Genomic DNA, 21,072 nt, shown 5'->3' on the forward strand with positions numbered 1-21,072 from the left:
GGTAAGCAGCTTGTGAATCCAATAAGTTGTGTCTGAAGGACTGAAACTCTCAACATCTTACTGAAGGTTGTGTACATTGGAAACGAATGGAGAGCACATATAGGGTTGGTGAGTAGAGATCATTCACATGGAGCAGCTGAATAGCTGGAGAGGGGAGAGGGAATGTTCCCTGGGGAACCAGAGTCGATGGAAAGGTTCAGTGCATCAGTAGATTGTCAATTCTCTGACTTTTCTTTCAACTCAGCCCTGTTCTCACTCCTACTTTGGTCTTTTAACAGTTGCATTTTATTTTGAAGCTAAACTTTGGGTTAAAGTTAGGGGCTCCATAAAAAAAGTTGATACTCAAACTCACTAAAGAATTTAGCCAAAGACAAAACAGGGAGGGGGAAAACAATCTTGTCGTACCAAGCATGATTTCACAGGACCAAAACTGGGTGGACAAAATATACAACATGGCAGAGGAGGGGAATGGCATGTGATGCAAGACAAAGGAACACTTACCACCCCTCCCCCCATTGTTTCCTTAGATTAGTTGAACTGGTACGCAGACTGATGCTAGTGACACTTAGCCCATACGTGCAAGAGCAGGAAGAGAAAGTGCAACAGGGTCATTTCTGATGTTGCCACTTCCATAAATGCCATCATCTCCTCTACTTTGCAAGGCTATTTTTGGACCTTCTGTAGAAGTTTACACAGCCATCACGATTTGAGAGTTTGGAAACAGAGCAGTCACTGGTCAAGGCATGTCACCCTCTAGGTTTCAGAACATATGTAGATCTCAAAGGGCTTGGTACATGTGAAATCCCAGTACAACTGAAGACTACAAAGTCTCAAACTTGGATTAACAGCCAAAGCCCGACACATGACAATTACTTTCAGTACCACCACGTGGGAGATGCGGACAAGGTGATCTCTCAAAGGGGCAGGAATTCAAACCTCAACATTCCATGTGGGATTTACTGGTTTAAGGGGCTACCAATGGTATGTGGAGAACAAAGAATTTAAAGCAGCAACCTTCCCCCACCCCACAGCTTTCGAAAGTGTTAACAGTTTGGGATTTGAAAAAGATCAGGCTTGCTGCATGCTTTCATGGTAAAAACTCAAACTGACTTCATCAGTTACTTCAATAGCTATTGAAAAAGTGAAGTTAGATTTATTTTGTAGAGTCAGGACTGTAGTTTTACAGAATAGCCACTGTAAACATTTTATGGAGAAAATATACTTATTTACCAAGTTATAAAAAGAAAAAGGATCGTTCACAAGTCACAACTATATTAAAAAAAAAATCTATGTTAACAAGACATTTCCCAGATCAGAGTGCAGCAATGTAACTGGCCCTTACCTGTCCAGTGATCCTTTCTTCAGGCAAAATTTCAGGCTTCACTTTCAGCAGTTTCACAGCAATCGGTTTTCCAGTCCGTCTGTCAGAAGATACTTCAAATTCCACATCATCTGCAGATTGAGTCAGATTGGTTATCATTACGGATCTCTTACTAGACCAGACATGCGACAGTCAACATTGCACATACAGACATGCTTTAACAGTTGCGCAGTGCTCCCAGCACCAATGCAGGTTCAGATAGCCAGTTTCATATCAAAAGGCTCTCAGCAAGTGAGGTCACTATAACTTGATTATAGAGTTGTTTCTCTCTGAAGATAAAGTGCGAACTCCAAGTCTGGTCTCCCTCCGTAAGTGTGAAACTGTTTTTGCACAAGTCAGCACATTCACAGGGAGGGGGGGGGGGGGGGGGGTCAGGAAGAGAAAGGAAAGACAACTAGTAAAATTACTGTAGTGCAAGCCGACTGAACTTTCCAATGGCATGACCACTTTTATTATCCAGCTTCACACATTGGAAATAGTTTAGAAGATGGTACACAGCATCATTTCAAATTTAAAAAGGTAGTCTGCTTGTGCAGCAATCTACTCTGGGATGCTTAGTGTGAAAGTACCTACTGAACAACAAAACATTCAAACATGGCATCTGGAGCAGAAGCTCTTTAGTATCTATACACTGTGGACTCTTAAGGAACACCAGTTTGTTACAGGCAGCTACACATTTAATGCAGATAGACTTGGTTACAATGCAGGTACTGGTCATAAATTACATTCAATACAGGGCTAGGTTTAGAGGTTTTAAGTACAATGCATTGAGCATCTTTCAATGAACTACGTATCTTATGTATTTATATTGTATGCACACTAGATTCTAAACTAGAACTTCTGCATCACTGGCAGAGAACAAGGAGAAAGTGTTGTGTAGGATCAGGGTCAAGGCTGTCAATCGCCCAGCTGCATGTTGAGTTAGTGTGTACTGTGGCTGGGAGTTGATCAGTGTATGGCTCCATTCATTTCACTCAGAGTGCTATGAGCACGGCACCACGCAGTGACTCACAGCATGCCACTTCAGATTTAAATGTTCGGAATTGCACTGTTATACCTCTCTCAACTTTGTAAACAGTATGGGACCATTTCTGTTCTCTGTATGTTCATGATTTGGATACAAGGCTAGACATGAGCTGTCTTAAGTTTGCAGAGGATACTAAAATTGGAGGCAGAGTAAATAATCGAGGACCAAACGGAAGCTGCAAAGGGATATTAAGATGATGGAATATTTAAAAAAGTGGCAAATTGAATTCAATGCCAGTAAATGTGAGGTGGTACATTTTGGTTAAAAGAAATAATTATACTTTGAGAGAAAGTAGGTTGATGTGGCAGAGCACCAGGATCTGGAACTTCAAGTTCACAAAACAGCAAAAGCATAAGCTAAACTGGATAAGGCCATTAAAAAAAAAGTTAAGATACTGGGCTTTATGTCAAGAAGTGTAGAATATAAAAAGGTTGAGGTATAAATGATAGTCTAAGGCTTTCTACAGATTTAACAGTTGAAAAGCTGCAGTTTGGGGCTCCTTTCAGTCTTGTATAGCAATAAGCCAAGAAAAGGAATGCAGTATTTTCCCAATATGCCCCAGACACATGTCTGTCCAAAGTGAATCCTGTGACAAAAACAGAGCATGTCGATTGGTTAAATTACAATAGGTGGAGCACAGCAGCTCCTTTGTACTGTAGTATAAAAAGGTGTGCTTTTGATGCACACACCACTGAAGCGCATTTTGGAATGTTGACAGTTAAGACAGGTTGCGTGTTAATGTGATGAAAGTAAATTTAAGGTATATTGCACCATTACCCAACAGTTCAAGTCTCTCAGAATTCTAGTCAGAGGTTAAGTGCAAGGTTGGCTACACCAAGAGAAGAAAACAAGTGAAGTGAAGAGAGAACAAATTCAACTATGGATGGAGATTAACCCAAGTTTGAATCGGAGTTTTTATACACGCAACAAACAAAAAGTAATACTAACCCTATACAAATCAGAGGTTAGGCTGCAGTTAAGAATTGTGCACGTGGCAAACTAGATTTTTGCCTGGGTTCAATTTTTAAAAACTACACAAGAGTCTACAGCACAGAAACAGACTATTCAACCAAACTGGTCTATACCACTGTTTGTGCTCCAGACAGGATGGCAAAATTACATAGAAACATAGAAGATAGGAGCAGGAGTAGGCCATTCGGCCCCTCGAGCCTGCTCAGCTATTCAATGAGATCATGGCTGATCATCCAAATTCAGTACCCTGTCCCTGCTTTCTCCCCATATCCCTTTAGCCTTAAGAAATATATCTAACTCCTTGAATATATTTTATGAATTGGCCTCTGCTGCCTTCTGTGGTAGAGAATTCCACAGGTTCACCACACTCTGGGTGAAGAAATTCCTCCTCATCTGTCCTAAATGGCTTATCCCTTATCCTTAGACTGTGACCCCTGGTTCTGGATTCCCCGACCATCGGGAACATCCTTCCTGCATCTAGTCTGTCCAGTCCTGTCAGAATTTTATAAGTTTCAATGAGATCCCCTCTCATTCTTCTAAACTCCAACGAGTATAAGCCCAATCGACCCAATCTCTCCTCATAAGTCATTCCTGCCATCCCAGGTATCAGCCTGGTGAATCTTCGCTGCACTCCTTCCATGTCAAGAACTTCCTTCCTCAGATATGGCGACCAAAACTGCACACAATACTCAAGGTGTGGTCTCACCAAGGCCCTGTACAACTGCAGCAAGACATCCTTGTTCTTGTACTCAAACCCTCTCGCTACGAAGGCCAACATACCATTTGCCTTCTTAACCGCCTGCTGCACCTGCATGCTTACCTTCAGCGACTGGTGCACAAGGACACCCAGGTCTCGTTGCACTTACCCCTCTCCCAATCTATTGTCATCATTCAGATAATAATCTGCCTTCCTGTTTTTGACACCAAAGTGGATAACCTCGCATTTATCCACATTATATTGCATCTGCCATGCATCTGCTCAATCACCCAACCTGTCCAAATCATACTGGAGTTTCTCAGCATCCTCCTCACAGCACACACGCCCACCCAGCTTTGTGTCGTCTGCAAACTTGGAGATATTACATCTAGTTCCCTCGTCTAGATCATTAATATATATTGTGAATAGCTGGGGGTCCAAGGACTGATCCCTGCGGTACCCCACTATTCACTGCCTACCACTCGGAAAAAGACCTGTTTATTCCAACTCTTTGCTTTCTGTCTGCCAACCAGTTCTCTATCCAAGTCAATACCTTGCCCCCAATCCCACGTGCCTTAACTTTACACGCTAATCTCTTATACGGGACCTTATCGAAAGCCTTTTGAAAGTCCAAATACACCACATCCACTGGTTCTCCCTCATCTATTTTACCAGTTACATCCTCAAAAAATTCCAGTAGATTAGTCAAGCACGATTTACCTTTTGTAAATCCATGTTGACTTTGTCCGATCCTGTCACTGTTTTCCAAGTGCTCTGCTATTACATATTTTATAATGGACTCTAGCATTTTCCCCACTACCAATGTCAGGCTTACCAGTCTATAATTCCCCGTTTTCTCTCTACCACCTTTTTTTGAATAGTGGGGTAACATTAGCTACCCTCCAATCCATGGGTACGGTTCCAGATTCTATCGAATGTTGGATGATCAGCAATGCATCTACTATTTCTAGGGCCACTTCCTTAAGTACCCTAGGATGATCATCAGGCCCTGGGGATTTATTGGCCTTCAATTCCGTCAATTTCCCTAACACCATTTCCCTACAAATACTGATTTATTTCAGTTCCTCCCTTTCATCAAACCCTATGTTCCTCGACATCTCTGGGAGGTTATTTGTGTCCTCCTTTGTGAAGACAGAACCAAAATATGTATTTAATTGTTCTGCCATTTCTTTGTTCCCCATTATAAATTCCCCTGATTCTGACTGCAAGGGACCTACGCTTGACTTCGCCAGTCTTTTCCTCTTCACACATCTATAAAAGCTTTTACAGTCAGTTTTTATGTTCCCTGAAAGCTTACTCTCATACTCTATTTTCCCCTTCTTAATTAATCCCTTTGTCCTCCTTTGTTGAATCCTAAACTGCTCCCAATCCTCAGGTTTACTGCTTTTTCTGGCCAATTTACTGCTTTTTCTGGCCAATTTACATGTCCTCTCCTTGGATCTTAGTTGCACAGGTTACTGTAGTTGTGAACAATGCTGAAGCCCTAGTCAGTCAGTCAGTTAATGAAAATGGGCACATGCATCGATAAACATCTTGGGCCATCAGTAAAAATGGTCGTTGTCTTCGTAATGTTGAAGTACTTAATTAAAATCATGAAAGGTATATCGTTTCCACAGTTTTAAGTGTATGTCACATTAGTCTGTGAACTTAGTAGCAGTCAGCAGCAAAAAGGATGTGCAGTAAAAAGGTGGGTTTCAAGGAAGGTCTTAAAAAGGAAGACAGGGAGGTGGAAGTTTAGGGAGGGAATTCCAGAGCATGGGCCCGAGGCAGCCGAAACCATCAATGGTAGGGCGAAGGGGGGGGGGGGGGGGAGCAACGAGGTAAGAGATACAGGTACACACAAGTCAAGAGTTGGAGGAATGGAGAACTTTTGTTACACAGATAAGAAGGGACGAGGCCATGAAAGGATTTGAACACCAGGATGAGGATTTTAAATTGGAGGAATTAGGGAACTGAAAGCCAAGGACATGAGTGACAGATAAACGGGACTTGGTGCTCGATGGGAGACAGGCAAAGTTTTGGATAAATTGAAGTTTACAGAGCAAGGAAAGTTGGCACGGGAGCATTCAAATAGTTGACGTGAATAGGCACGGATGGAGAGTTTCAGCAGATAGGGGGAGGCAGGGGTGGCAGTGGGCAATGTTACTTGGTGGAAATAGATGGTATTCGTCAAGGAGAGGATATGGACTCCGAAGCTCAGCTTGGGGTCAAACAAGTAAATCTCTTAATGCCGATGGGAAATTGAAACACAGGGTTAAAGATCCACAAGATACTCTTGATTGCCATTCCGCTCCCAGCATTATTACAACTGCATTCAAATCAGAACTTTCAAACTTGTGGCAGTAATGGAGACCTGGCTCAAAATAGGGTAGGATTGGGTATTAAATATTCCTGGTTATAAGGTGTTCTGGAAAGATAGGTGGTAGTGTGGCAGTATTGGTTAAGGAGAATGTCAGTGCTGTAAGGGAGGATGTCCTGGAGGGGTCAAGGACAGAATCTATATAGCTAGAGTTAAGAAATAGAGGTGCCATTACACTACTAGGTGTATTCTATAGACCACCAAATAGCAGTAAAGATATGGAGGAGCAAATGTGCAGAGAAATTACAGGAGGTGCAAGAACTAGAGTAGTAATAACAGGGGACTTTAACCATCCTAATATTAGACAGGGATCATAAGTGTGTTAAGGGCAGAGAAGGGGAAAAATTTCTTGTGTGCTCAGAAGAACTTTCGCGATCAGTATGTTTCCGGCCCGACAAGGGAGGAGGCATTGCTGGGTCTGGTTCTGGGGAATGAGGTAGGTCAATTAGAGCAATTGTCAGTAGGGGAACATTTAGGGAACAGCGATCATAATAGAAGGTTTAGATTAGCTATGGAAAAGGACAGGGAGTAAAAAATGATTAACTGGGGGGGGGGGGGGGGGGGTTGCAATTTCAGTGGGGATGAGAACGGATCTGGCCTGGGTAAACTGGAATCAAGGATTGGCAGGCAAAACTGTAGTGGAACAATGGGCTGCCTTTAAAGAGGAAATAATTCAGGTACATTCCCACGAGGGAGAAAGGTAGGGCAACTAAAATCAGAGCTCCCTGGATAACGAAACAGATAGAGAATATGAAGGAGAAAAAAAGAAAAAGAGTGCGTATGGCAGATGTCAGGTTGCAAATACATCAGAGAATCAGGCTATATATAGAAAGGTTAGTGGAGAAGTGAAAAAGAAAAAAGAGGCAAAAAGACACGACATGAGAAGAGTGGCAGCCAACATAAAAGGAATCCAAAAGTCTTCTATAGGCTTATAAATAGTAAAAGGGTAATAAGGGACCAAAAAGGAGACCTATGCATGGAGGCAGGGTATAGCGGAGGTACTAAATGAGTACTTTGCATCTGTCTTCACCAAGAGGATGCTGCCATAGACAGAGTGAAGGAGGAGGCAGTAGAGACACCTGATAGGATAAAAATTGATAGCAAGAGGAAGATTGGCTGTACTTAAAGTAGATAATTCACCAGGAGCAGATGGGATGTTTTCTAGGATGCAGAAGGAATGGAGGGTGGAAATCGCAGAGGTACTGGCCATAATATTCCAATCCTCCTTAGAAAGGGGGTGGTGTCAGAGGACTGGAGAATTGCAAATGTTACACCCTTGTTCAAAAATGGGCGTAAAGATAAAACCAGCAACTACAGGCCTGTCAGTTTAACCTCGGTTGTAGGGAAGCTTTTAGAAACAGCAATCAGGGGCAAAATCAACAGTCACTTGGATAAGGGTGGACTAATTAAGGAAAGCCAGCATGGATTTGTTAAAGGCAAATCATGTTTAACCAACTTGATCAAGTTTTTTGAGGAGGTAACAAAGGGTTGATGAGGGTAATGCGGTTGACGTAGTGTACATGAATTTCCAAAAGGCGCTCAACAAAGTGCCACATAATAGGCTTGCCAGCAAAGTTGAAGCCCGTGGAATAAAAGAGAAAGTGGCAGTCTTGATACAAAATTGGCTAAGTGACCGGAAACAGTAGTGAACGGTTGTTTTTCAGACTGGAGAAAGGTATAGTGGTGTTCCCCAGGGGTCGGTTCTAGGACCACTGCTTTTCTTGATATATATTCATGACCTGGATGTGGGTGTACAGGGCACAATTTTAAAATTTGCAGATGACACAAAGCTTGGAAGTATAGTGAACGGTGAGGAGGGGAGTGATAGACTTCAGGAACAGGCAGGCTGGTGAAATGGGCAGACAAAATTTAATACAAGTGTGAAGCGATACATTTTGGTAGAGAAAAAAAATGGAGAGGAAATATAAACTAAACGGTACAATCCTAAAAGAGGTGTACAGAGACCTGGGGGTATGTGTGCATAAATCGTTGAAGGTGGCAGGGCAGGTTGAGAAAGCAGTTAAAAAGGCTATGGGATCCTGGGCTTCATGGAGAGGTAGAGAGAGTACAAAAGTGTGGAAATTATGAACAACCTGTATAAAACACTGGTTTGGCCCCAACTGGAGTACTGTGTCCAATTCTGGGCACTGCACTTTAGCAAGGATGTGAAGGCCTTTGAGAAGATGCAGAAAAGATTTACGAGAATGATTCCAGGAATGAGGGACTTCAGTTACGTGGATAGACTGGAAGCTGGGATTGTTCTCCTTGGAGCAGAGAAGATTGAGGGGAGATTTGATAGAGGTGTTCAAAATCATGAGGGGTCTGGACACAGGGTAGCTAGAGAGAAACGTTCCCATTGGCAGAAGGTCAAGAACCAGAAGACAGACCTACAGTGATTGGCAAAAGAACCAAAAACATCATAAGAAAAAACTTTACTACACAGCGAATGGTTAGGATCTGGAATGCACTGCCTGAAAGGGTGGTGGAGGCAGGCTCAATCTTAACTTTCAAAAGGGAGTTGGATAAGTATCTGAAGGAAAAAATATTGCAGGGCTATGGAAAAAGGGCAGGGGAGTGAGACTAGCTGAGAGTTGGCGCAGGCTTGACAGGCCGAATGGTTACAACACGGAAGAAGGCCATTCTATGATTCTATTCTATGATCAGTAATTATTTATTCCACCAGGTTCATTACACATGGGATCCATTGCAGTGTTTTTAAAATCTGTTCCATTTCACAAATATGCTTTAAAGGAATTAAGATAACTCCTTTCTTTGATGACTCTCTGTTGATGCATTCAGAAAAGTGGCCATCAGTCTAATTAAACAGCTAAAATGGGTCATGATTCTGCAACTGCCAAATTAATTTGGTGACTTCCACAATACGTAGCAATACTCCTTAGACACTTCAGAATCTATACACAAACATTTCTTGCACTGGTCTTAAACCGAATTGATTTGAAGAATAGCAAACATTAATTTGTGTAAATGCCTAATGAATTTCAATACAGATAAGCATGAGGTGGTGCAGTTTGGTAGGAGGAATGAGACCAACTACTCCTCGGAAAATAAGAGTCAAAATGGGTTAGAGGCACAAAAGGGATCGGGGGTACAGATTTACAAATCATTTAAAGTAGCAATGCAGGTTAACAAAGCCATAAAAAGCACAAAGTGCTAGGGTTCATTTGTAGTGGAATAGAATTGAGAGAGAGAAGTTGTGTTAAACATACAGAACCTTGGTTGGACCACAGTTCTGGTCTCCATATTACAATAGAGAGACACTGGAGAAAGTTCAAAAAAGATTTACAAGGATGATACCAGAACGGAGAGGGTACAACTATTAGAAAAACTGAACAGGCTGGTGCTCATTTCTCTATATAAAGACTGAGGTAACCGGATATAGGCCTTTAAAGTTATGAAAGGGAAGACTCAGAAAATGTTCCACTTATGGGGAAAGTCCAAAACTAGGGGTCATAAATAGAAGATAGTCACTAATAAGGAATTCAGGAGAAACTTCTTTATTCAGAGTGGCGAGAATATGGAACTCACTACCACATGAGTGGTTGGAGGCAAATAGCATAGATGCATTTAAAGGGAAGCTAGAGATGTACATGAGGGGAAAAAGGAATAGAAGGATATATGGATAAGGTGGAATGAAGGGGAGGAGGCTGGTGAGGGGCATAAACACCAGCATAGGCCTGTTGGGCTGAATGGCCTGTTTCTATGCTGCAAATTATATATAATTATTAAGCAAGTCTATTGCACATACCAAGTTATAATATCCTCTTACCATCACTCGGAGAATCTAATGTGCTCTGTAAATAAGTATCATTGAGACATTAATCTTGGGCCCAACATTTTAAGAGTGTGGGGAAACAAGCTAAAATTCAGCCAAAAAATTTGAAGCTTCAGCCTCCTTACCTTCATATAACTGCTCGACTTTTCTTCATAAAATACACACACCAGAACTCCTTGTACCACCAATATAACCAGAAACAGAAGCAAATGATTTATTTGCCCCATCAGCCTACTCCCAATCAGCAGCATAATGATGGAAGCAGTGATCAACAGTGCTATTAAGTGGCACTTACTCATCAATGCTCAATTTGAGTTCCTCCAAGGCCACTCAGCGCCAAACTGGATTACAGCCTTGGTCCAAACATGGACACAAGAGTTGAATTCCAGAAGTGAGGAGAGAGTGACTGTCCTCGACATCAAGGCAGCATTCAACCGAGTGTGGCACCAAGGAGCCCTAGTAAAACTGAAGTCAATGAGATCAGGTCAGCCATGATTTCACTGAATGGCGGAACAGGCTCGAGGGGCTAAATGGCCTACTTCTGTTCCTAAGTTTCTATAATGGATCGGGGGAAAACACTCCAGTAGCTGGGGTCATACCTGGCACAAAAAGAAAGTTGTGGTCATTGGAGGCCAATCATCTCAGTCCCAGGACATCGCTGTAGGTGTTCCTCAGGGCAGCATTGAGGTATTCAGCTGCTTCATCAATGAGCTAACCGTCAGCGTAAAGTCAGAAGTAGGGCTGTGCGCTGAACACGCTGCATTCACAATTCCTCAGAAAATGAAGCAGTCCATGCAAGGCCTGGACAACATCCAGGCTTGGGCTGATAAGTGGCAAGTAACATTCACACCACACAAGTGTTAGGCAATGACGGTCTCCAACGAGCATAACCGCCTCCCCATGGCATTACCATCATCAAGTCCCTCACCAACAGTCTGGTGATCACTATTGACCAGAAATTGAACTGGACCAGCCATAGAAATGCCACGGCTACTAGAGCATGTCAGAGGCTGGGTATTCTGTGGCATGTGGCTCACCTCCCAACTCTCCAAAGCCTCTCCAGCACCTACAAGTCAGAAGTGTGATGTATTCTCCATTTGCCTGGACGGGTGCCAGCGCCTACATTCAAGCTCAACACTATCCAGGACAAAACAGTCCGCTTGAACGGCAACCCATCCACTCCCAGCACCATAGGCATACCTTGGCTGCAGTGGGTTCCATCTGCAAGATGAACTGCAGCAACTCTCCAACAAGTTCAAAATTACAATCCTTGGGAAGTCAGTACTTAAAAAGGTGAATGAAAATCGATGAGTACTATTTTTTCAACTACAAAATAGGAAGAGATTTGGAAGAACCACTGAACTTAAAGAAAAACTGACGAGCAAGATTTTTGTAAATACAAAGTCAATTTCTGACCGCCCCGAGGCCCACCAAGTTACATTTGCCTCGTTGTTAAATCAACAATGGGAAAGTGCTCCTATCTGCCCAAGAACAACCCCATTGAAAGCAATGGTGGCCTGGACTTCAAGACCAGGCTAAACAGAGATGCGGAGCCACCACACCAGAAACTAAACTGGATGGTCAGTCAGTTGCATGGCTTCTGAGGATTGAGCAGCTCAAGATCAGCTTTCAGTCCAAAGACACTTCCCTGCAGCAATTAAAGATGATGTTTGGGACACTCCTCAGCGATGCCAGCTCAATCCCTCAGTACAAGAAGCACCGACTCTGCAAGTCTTCCTAGATTTTTTTGCATGTTTTGAATATAAGAGAGTACTTAGGTTTTCCTTTAAGGCAATTTCTACTATAATGAATCAGCTTTGCCATAGCTGTGTTTTAATGGTTTTCTTTACATGCTTGTACTTTTTTTTATTTTATTTTTTATTTGGAACGGTGCAGTTTACATATTTTCCACATGTTCTAGGAATAGCAGCTATGCTTGCATTAACAATTCAAATGGTCAAAACGAAGGAATTCTGGAACAAATTATTGCTTCACTTACAATATGCAACAGCAGAGCTACATTGTAAATACAACAATTTTATCCCATAGTAGCAAGCACCTACAAGAGACAGAACTAGTACATTATACAGGAAACTCACTTTTAACCAGCACCCAAAATGTCCAGAAATCTCTCTTAACCGGCAAAATTCAGGAGTAGGTTCAGGCAAGTTTTACTCTATTAGTGGCCGTGTAACCGGGGCTCCTGCACCTGTGGCCGTGTAACCGGGGCTCCTGCACCTGTGGCCGTGTAACCGGGGCTCCTGCACCTGTGGCCGTGTAACCGGGGCTCCTGCACCTGTGGCCGTGTAACCGGGGCTCCTGCACCTGTGGCCGTGTAACCGGGGCTCCTGCACCTGTGGCCGTGTAACCGGGGCTCCTGCACCTGTGGCCGTGTAACCGGGGCTCCTGCACCTGTGGCCGTGTAACCGGGGCTCCTGCACCTGTGGCCGTGTAACCGGGGCTCCTGCACCTGTGGCCGTGTAACCGGGGCTCCTGCACCTGTGGCCGTGTAACCGGGGCTCCTGCACCTGTGGCCGTGTAACCGGGGCTCCTGCACCTGTGGCCGTGTAACCGGGGCTCCTGCACCTGTGGCCGTGTAACCGGGGCTCCTGCACCTGTGGCCGTGTAACCGGGGCTCCTGCACCTGTGGCCGTGTAACCGGGGCTCCTGCACCTGTGGCCGTGTAACCGGGGCTCCTGCACCTGTGGCCGTGTAACCGGGGCTCCTGCACCTGTGGCCGTGTAACCGGGGCTCCTGCACCTGTGGCCGTGTAACCGGGGCTCCTGCACCTGTGGCCGTGTAACCGGGGCTCCTGCACCTGTGGCCGTGTAACCGGGACTCCTGCACCTGTGGCCGTGTAACCGGGACTCCTGCACCTGTGGCCGTGTAACCGGGACTCCTGCACCCGTGTAACCGGGACTCCTGCACCTGTGGCCGTGTACGGGGCTCTTGTACTTTGGTTCAGTATACCTCTCTGTAATCCGGACTTTTTGATCAACTGGCACCGCGCCGGTGCTGGATAAAAAGAGTTTCCTGTATGTACCCAGCAATGACGATTTCTCACCTCCCACTTTGAGATCTTGGAGATTGCCACTGTATTGTGAGCAATGGAAGAAGAGTCTGGCTTGACGTTCAGTGCACTGGATGAAACCGTACGATGACAGCAGCTTCTCGATGATGCCTGTTTCGCGCAAGGCTCCTGAGGTACCATTAGCAAAACCAGAGTGGCCATTGTTATGCAAGACGTTTGGATCAAAGCTCATCTGTACAGGGGGAAAAAAAAAAGGTACTTCTTAATCTAACATTCAAAAGAAAACCTAGACCGCGCACAGAAGCATCCCCTTTTAAGAATGATTGCAAACCAAAGCAGGCTGTAATCAGACTTCGATAATTATCACAGATGGATTTTCCAAATGGCACTTCCCCCCCCCCCCCCCCCCCCCCCCATGTACTAAACATGCAAATTTAACAAAGGTGCTACTAAGACACAGTCACCACTCAAAGTAAAGAAACCACTCAATCATGTGAAGTACATATACATGCAAATCTTTAGCTGCAAGAGAATGTTTTGTTGGGGGGGGGGGGGGGGGGGGGAAAGAGGAAAGAGAGAAAAAGTGAAACTATATTTTAAGTTGATATTCTGTGTGGCATTCTTCAAAAGCCACTGAAAGGCACATTACTCTTCTACCAAGTTCTTGGCTCAACATAGGATTTATTGAAGAGTTTAATTGGTTGCCTTTGTAACTGAGGATGCGGGAAAGGTTGAATAGTTTTTTTTTTTTTATAAAGTCACCTGAAGCTTCAAAATACGATGATTTGATAATTCAAACAGAATATTTACCACTAAATCATGCCGCTAAGCGCAGATATTTCTACCACAGCCATTTCAGCGGAAATAAGCCACGCGAGTTTTGTGACAACCCGAAAGTAGTTTTAGAGGGGACGTCACTTTTAGACATGCAAATAGGAAACATGGATGGCTCACAGGAGCCTGGATTTCAGGATGAAGGACACAGAATCTAAGTGTGAAAGCATTCAAGTATTGAAAAATTAATGCTTATAGCATACAACCAAAATAATGCTTCTTGCCTTCTTAAAAACAAAACACCCCAGAGTCAGAGGTTAAAACTCAGATCCTTCAGCAACTAGTCACAGTATTTACAGTTAAAATGATCAATACAGCCTTTTTAAAAAGAAATTAGGTGCAGAAAAAAAGGACCCAAAATCAATTATCCCCTCTGCAAATGTTCGGAGATTGTTAGCTTGAGTTCAACGTGCATCTACATTAAATCAGTGTTAATTAGCACAACCAACTGAGTCAGTAAGTTAAAAGCATATGCTCATCACTTCTAAAAACAGATGTTGCCAGAGGTTAGATTTCTAGAAATGTTTGCAACGAGCCTTACCTCTGAACTAAGGATCGCAGAGACCTGGCTGTGATCATTTTCATTGAACAGAAGTTTGAAGACAGTTGCCCAACACGTGGCAAAACTAAAAAGGTGACTACAGAATACAAGTTTGAGTTGGCAGCATTTGAATATGGGGATCATTTCTACTTCTGCCTGTTCAATGGGACTCAACTTCAAAGATATATCTGCCTCAGGCAACTTTAGATCTGTTCTCCAGTCTGCCAAGTTTTATTGGTACTATACTAGGAGAGTTTAAGCAGCAAAATAAAAAAGGGGTATAGTTTAAGTAATGATTAAATAGGTCTTCATTTTTCCCTATTCATAACAATTTGAATCTTAATTGAACATTATACAGTCCACCTCATTCCAATTCTGAAGGGGCCACACCCAAAACGTTAACTTGTCTGTTCTCTCCAGACATGCTGACTGACTGTTTTCAGTTCTAGTTTCCTCTCCAGCATCTACTGTATTCAGCTCATTACTTTCCCCAGATGCTGTTGGTTGCAATCCATGGTCCTACTGACGCTGCAGGATGCAAAGCACCTTTACAGTAAGTGGGCAATTATACCTCGGAGTCACAAGAGTCACAAGGGCACAGAAGGTGGCCATTCGGCCCATTGAGTCCGTGCCGGCTCGCTGTAGAGCAATCCAGTCAGTCCCATTCCCTCGCTCTATCCCCGTAGCCCTGCAAGTTTATTTCCCTCAAGTGCCTATCCAGTCTCCGCTTGAAAACATTGAGTGTCTCTGCTTCCACCACTCCCGTTGGCAGCGAGTTCCAGGTCCTCACCACTTGCTGTGTAAAAAAGTTTTTCCTCTCATCCCCCCCGTATCTCTTACCCAAATCCTTGAATCTGTGTTCCCTAGTCCTTGTACCATCAACTAGTGGGAACAGCCTTTCCCCGTCTAGCCTATCCAAACCCGTCATAATCTTGTACACCTCGATCAAATCACCCCTCAACCTCCTTTGCTGTAATGAAAACAAATCCAGCTTCTCCAACCTGTTCTTGTAGCGAAGATCCCCCATCCCCAGAACCATTCTGGTAAATCTCCTCCGCACCCTCTCAAGGGCCTTCACATCCTTCCTAAAGTGTGGTGACCAGAACTGGACACAATACTCCAGTTGTGGCCTAACCAAGGTTCAGCATAACTTCCCTACTTTTGTACTCAATACCTCGATTTATGAAGCCCAAGATCCCATATGCTTTGCTAACCACTATCTCTATGTCCTGCCACCTTCAGGGACCTATGCACATTAACTCCCAGGTCCCTCTGATGTAGACTTTCTTCCTTTTGCTCCTAGAAGAATGACCGTTGAAGCCCAGTAACATCAGTTACTCTAGGTTCTCAAACAGCTATGCTTGCTCTAAACATTCCTATGTTCCATATAATTCTAATTTCAGACTCATCTGGTCAAGACAGAAATGGTTAATATACTATGGATTCAGTGTCATATTTGGTATTCAAGTTACATTTAATTCTATCCAAAAGAAATTTCTCCAGTTTATATTACCAACCACAAACAGAAATCTAGTGATGCTCCGACACCCTCAGTTAGTCAAAAGTTCATATATTAAGGAAAAGCATTGAACTGCAGTCCATGCAAGTGCATTTACATCCCAAGTCAATGGTAATGCTACTGTTACTACATGCTGTTAGCACGACTACTGATCAGCTAGTCAGTTCTTCCCCACTTACTGATCTCTGGTAAAGAGGAATTCGCTTCTGTTTTTTAGCACTGATTGAGGCAGAGCGTGTAGTTGAAAGAGGGCGAGAGAGAGTACTAGAAGCTGGAGGAGCAAGATGCTCTGAAGACACAGCGTAGAGGTTCTCCATCTTATACAGCTGGAGTATGAAAGTACAGTATTACAGAACAGGTGAAAATGTAGGTTTACAAAAAAAACCTGCATCACTAACAGTAATCAATATTCTTCAAAACAAGCAGAATGGAATAAACAGGTTTCCACATCAAAAGAACACTAAATTCACTGCAAAAAAAACATAATTCTCAGCATAAGCCACAAGATAGATGGAAATGCCCAAACTAACCAGTAATACAAATTGTTTGAAACTGGGGTCTTCAATGGATCAACAAGCTAATCCAGCAAGTAGCTGGGCAATACAGACCAGGGAGGTTCCAGTTTCAATCCTCAGTTATATGACCACAGCCAGGGTGGTAGTGAGAATGTTATGATGGCCTTAGGGTTCATGATTTATGGAAGGAAAAAAAAAAAAATCAGCCAAGGCTGGTAATGCATGTGCCCACCAGGATGAGGCTCATATCTTATGCAGGCTTGGGTGAGGTTCACCTGGGCAAGGTACCAGAGGGGAACTTGCACCTAGGTGTGGCGGAAGGAATGATAAAGGAGGAGGAAAAAATAAAAACCTGGACAGGAAAACAGGTTCAAAAAAACTTGTCATTTCAAATGCCACTGAAGTTCAGCTAACTTGTACAATTACAGTTTGAATGCAGCAATCTAAACCAGTCACAACTATTGGATGAGGACACATACATGGAGTTCAAGTGGTACCTCGCTTCCTGTTGGGCTGGTTTGCCCCATACATCTCTGTAGGGAACAATAGGAACCATGAATTCATCTCAGCCTTCGTGGCATCCTCAAATTGCCCACCCCAGGTCTCCGTAACGGCTGGGAAATTTTCACAAGTGGGAATTTCCCAGGGCCATGCAACTCCAGAGCAGTTTGCTATGGAACTGCTCTGCTCTGAACATTCCCTATCAATATTCACCAGGGTAGCTTAGTAGGGAGGAGAACCTACTCGAGGGTCTCCATGCCAAAAAAAAGACAATGATAAAAGGGCAGGGTGTACTTTGAACAAGAGATTCTCCCCAGACTTTCCTTTCTCTCTAATTTATTTTAAAATTTAAATACTGTTGGGAGATTTGATTTAACTACAAGATTTGCACAACCCGGTTATCAGAGAATGATCATATCCTATTTTGGGTAAATCCTCGACAGGAAGAGTTACAAAGCAGTAATGGGCTTATTCTTCAAAAAATTTCTTGGTTACAGCCGGAACTAGATCAATAGTTAAGAGTTGTTCCCTAAAGCATCCAAGTTTGTACAAAGGTAGTTCACTCTAGTTTACATATGCTGACGCAATACTGCTGCCCCTCTCCTGCTCCAATCAGCAGCCTTGCAAGAGATCATTTTTAAACACTGAAAAGTGCATCATGCTAAACAGAGTGTCGCCCTGCCGTGCAACAGCTCGGATTCAAGCACATGGAGTTTGAAGTGGCATTTGAACGGAGCCCATTACAGCTTTGCACACTAAAAAACAATGTGGCACATTTACTGTTGCAGAGTTTTCCCAGTTTGTGCAATCTGTTACCATCACTAGCTACCATTATAGCCACCATATCTTTCTGCTCGGCATGGACTCCCCTCTATTCAACTACATAATCACAATGGAAAAGGTAAAAGGGATTGGTGGCGCAGTCAAATGGTTAGAATGTAGTCATTTCTATCTCTGAAATCTGGGTTCAGGTCTAGGTCCAGACCAATGGGTTTGAAGTCTTTCTACCAGCTGGAAAGGTTTGAACACAGACGGAGCTTGGGCTATCGCTACCTAGTGGGCACAAACCTTCCCAGATTTCAGCACTAATTGGTAATCTCATTCAGATGTGGCTGGTGTAATATTTCTTCTCCACATCTTACACAGGTACAGTCAGGATATTCACGGTTGAAGTGGAATATAGGGGAGCTGCTCAATGGTCATTGATGCTCATTATTGAGCAGATTCACTCAAATAAATTGAGAAAGGCTGTTCTTGTTTAAGTCTACAGACAACACATTTTTATTTTAAATATTGTCCCTACCAACAATTAGGTGGAGTGGCTGTATCCCACTAGTTAATTTTACTCGGATGACCGTCTGATCATGAATATTCAGCTAGTTCCGACCCAGGCCCATCCTACACAAAACATGGCAGAATTAGATGTCAAACTCACATTTGATTTTCTTCACACAGGGAACAGAAATTGTCACCCCAGTTATATTATTTCACAGCAGGGTAGCTCTCTTCCATGGTTAAACTGTAGACAGCTGCAGAACTATATCACAAAAAGCTCATCAGAATGGCAAACACATAATTGGGGGAGAAATCAACACAGATCTGGACAAGAGCCCAGTAACAGCATCCCACCAGTAACCAAAGATAATAATACTTGGTACTGAAACAGAGCTGATGTTTCACATCTGGATAGTTGACACCTTGCTGAAATCATAAAAGCCATGTGTTAAAAATTCCTAGAACAGTTTGCACATCCATAGAGTCACACTAGCTCAATGGATCGGAGCTGGCCAGTTACCAATTGAAGAACTCTCTGAATACACAGTTATTATACTACACTGTTGATTCCTTTCTCCCCCTGTCCCACATCTACAACATAGTTCAACTGAATTGCACGCGGCCCACAGAACAATCGATTTCATGAGATCAGAGGACAAAGTAACTTCCATTTACAAGAGGTGGGGGTGGCGCTGAAGGGAGTCCCACAATTGAGAGTGCCACAGTTTGCAACAGGAGGATTAAATGAACAGCAGAATCAGTACCAGCACCTGCGATCGGAAAAAAAAGTTTATGATTTGAAATTGTTGAACTCTGTCTATTCCAGAAGGCTGTTAAGTGCCTAAAATTGAAAGATGAGGTGCTGTTCCTCAGGCTTCCGTTGAGCTTCATTGGAACAGTGCAGGAAGCAGAGGACAGAGGTCAGAGTGGGAGCGTGACGGAGAATAAAATGGCAAGTGACCAGAAGCTCAGGGTCACTCTGCGGACTGAACGGAGGTGCTCAGCAAAGCGGTCATCCAATCTGCGTTTGCTCTCCGCAATGTAGAGAAGACCACAGCCCATATTTTCCGATCGCAGGTGATCTGGAAAAATCTACGCCCTTACCCGAGGGCTCCCAGGACGCACACGCTGCCGATCCTGGGCCTCTCCAAGTGCGCAGGGCCCACGTATCCCAGAGGCGCAGGCGGTTCACAGCGTCCCTGGGATCACGTGGGCCATGGGGAGCCAATCAAAGATGGGAATCTCCCTTCATACACTTATGAATGGAGATCACCCCAAAAACCATAGTAAAACTTTAAATATATATATTTTTTTAAATCACATTTTTAAAAAGACTTGAAAAAACAATAAATTAAACATTTTAAACAAAAATTAAATTTAAAAAAAAAAGTTTAACGGCTAAAACTAAGTACTTTTAAAAAAAATTTTTTTTTTTTTTTTTTTTTTTATAAATGATAAATCACTGAAATTTAAAAAACTTCTCAACTCTTATCCTGGCGTACCAGGCGTAAGAATTGTAAGGGTTTTCTGCGGGCGGAGGGTCTCCAAAAAGCAGGACTATCCGCCCGCAGAGGCCCTTCTCCAGGGCAGCCGGAGGATCTGTCAAGAGCTTTCTTGACAGATCGGAAATGCTGGTTTTCAGCATACGCGCTGTGCGTGCCTGAAACCGGCATTTCCGATGTCCCTACAGGTGGGTACACAGCACGTACCCACCCGTGTGGATCGGAATATCTGGGCCCACATCTTGAGCAGCGAACACAGTATATTAAAAGTACCAGTAAACCGTGTTTCACCTGGAAGGAGTGTTTGGGGCCCTGGACAGTGGGAAGGGAGGTGGTGAAAGGGCAGGTCTCTTGCACGCGCTCACCTCCTCTCCGTTCCCTGTCTGTGTTTGCTTAAAACCTGTTGTTACATCTAATATTTTCCAGTTCTGACGATAGGTCATCGACCTGAAACGTTAACTCAGTTTCTCTCTCTCCACAGATGCTACCTGACCGGTGGAATATTTCCAGCCTCCACAGTAAATGTGCCTTTGTAAAACACTACATAATAGGTTTTAAAAGCCCAAAATCTGAAAACAAAATTCCACGTAGGATAAAAAAGTGCTCAGTGTACAAAAACATTTTAATTCATAAATTAAAAGTAATTTCAAATCAACAGTCACTGGACTTACAACATTAATGGATTGGTAAGCTGCCACATGAATAGCAATTAGCTGCCAGAAGAGATCTCCAGCTAGCACACGTAGAACAAGGAGATCTCCAGCTAGCACACGTAGAACAAGGAGATCTCCAGCTAGCACACGTAGAACAAGGAGATCTCCAGCTAGCACACGTAGAACGAGATCTCCAGCTAGCACACGTAGAACGAGATCTCCAGCTAGCACACGTAGAACGAGATCTCCAGCTAGCACACATAGAACGAGATCTCCAGCTAGCACACGTAGAACGAGATCTCCAGCTAGCACACGTAGAACGAGATCTCCCGCTAGCACACGTAGAACGAGATCTCCCGCTAGCACACGTAGAACGAGATCTCCCGAGAACGGATTACATACCAGGGAAGTTTTTGCTTTCAAAATAAAATCCTATTTAATTTTTGGGCAA

The 21,072-nt window shown here is 43.5% G+C and overlaps 1 protein-coding gene across 8 annotated transcripts in view; it reads right to left on the minus strand.

Moving 5' to 3' along the window:
- Positions 1-21,072, minus strand: part of csde1 (cold shock domain containing E1, RNA-binding) — a 130,350-nt gene that overhangs the window by 76,106 nt on the left and 33,172 nt on the right. For 4 of the 8 annotated variants that reach the window (XM_086011616.1, XM_086011619.1, XM_086011620.1 and 1 more), the window contains 3 exons: positions 16,355-16,501; positions 13,315-13,513; positions 1,343-1,452 (listed from right to left, as the gene is read on the minus strand). In XM_086011616.1, coding sequence (XP_085867742.1) covers positions 1,343-1,452; positions 13,315-13,513; positions 16,355-16,492 — 447 coding nt within the window. In that variant the 5' untranslated portion in view covers positions 16,493-16,501. Of the gene's footprint in view, positions 1-1,342; positions 1,453-13,314; positions 13,514-16,354; positions 16,502-18,494; positions 18,590-18,626; positions 18,729-21,072 lie in introns of those variants that run through there. The other 4 variants (XM_086011623.1, XM_086011621.1, XM_086011617.1 and 1 more) reach the window with 3 other exon arrangements.

The sequence above is a fragment of the Somniosus microcephalus genome, chromosome 18 (genome assembly GCF_052327205.1).
Source record: "Somniosus microcephalus isolate GS21.2 chromosome 18, FLI_Smic_1.0, whole genome shotgun sequence".
In the NCBI taxonomy this organism is placed as follows: Eukaryota; Metazoa; Chordata; class Chondrichthyes; order Squaliformes; family Somniosidae; genus Somniosus; species Somniosus microcephalus.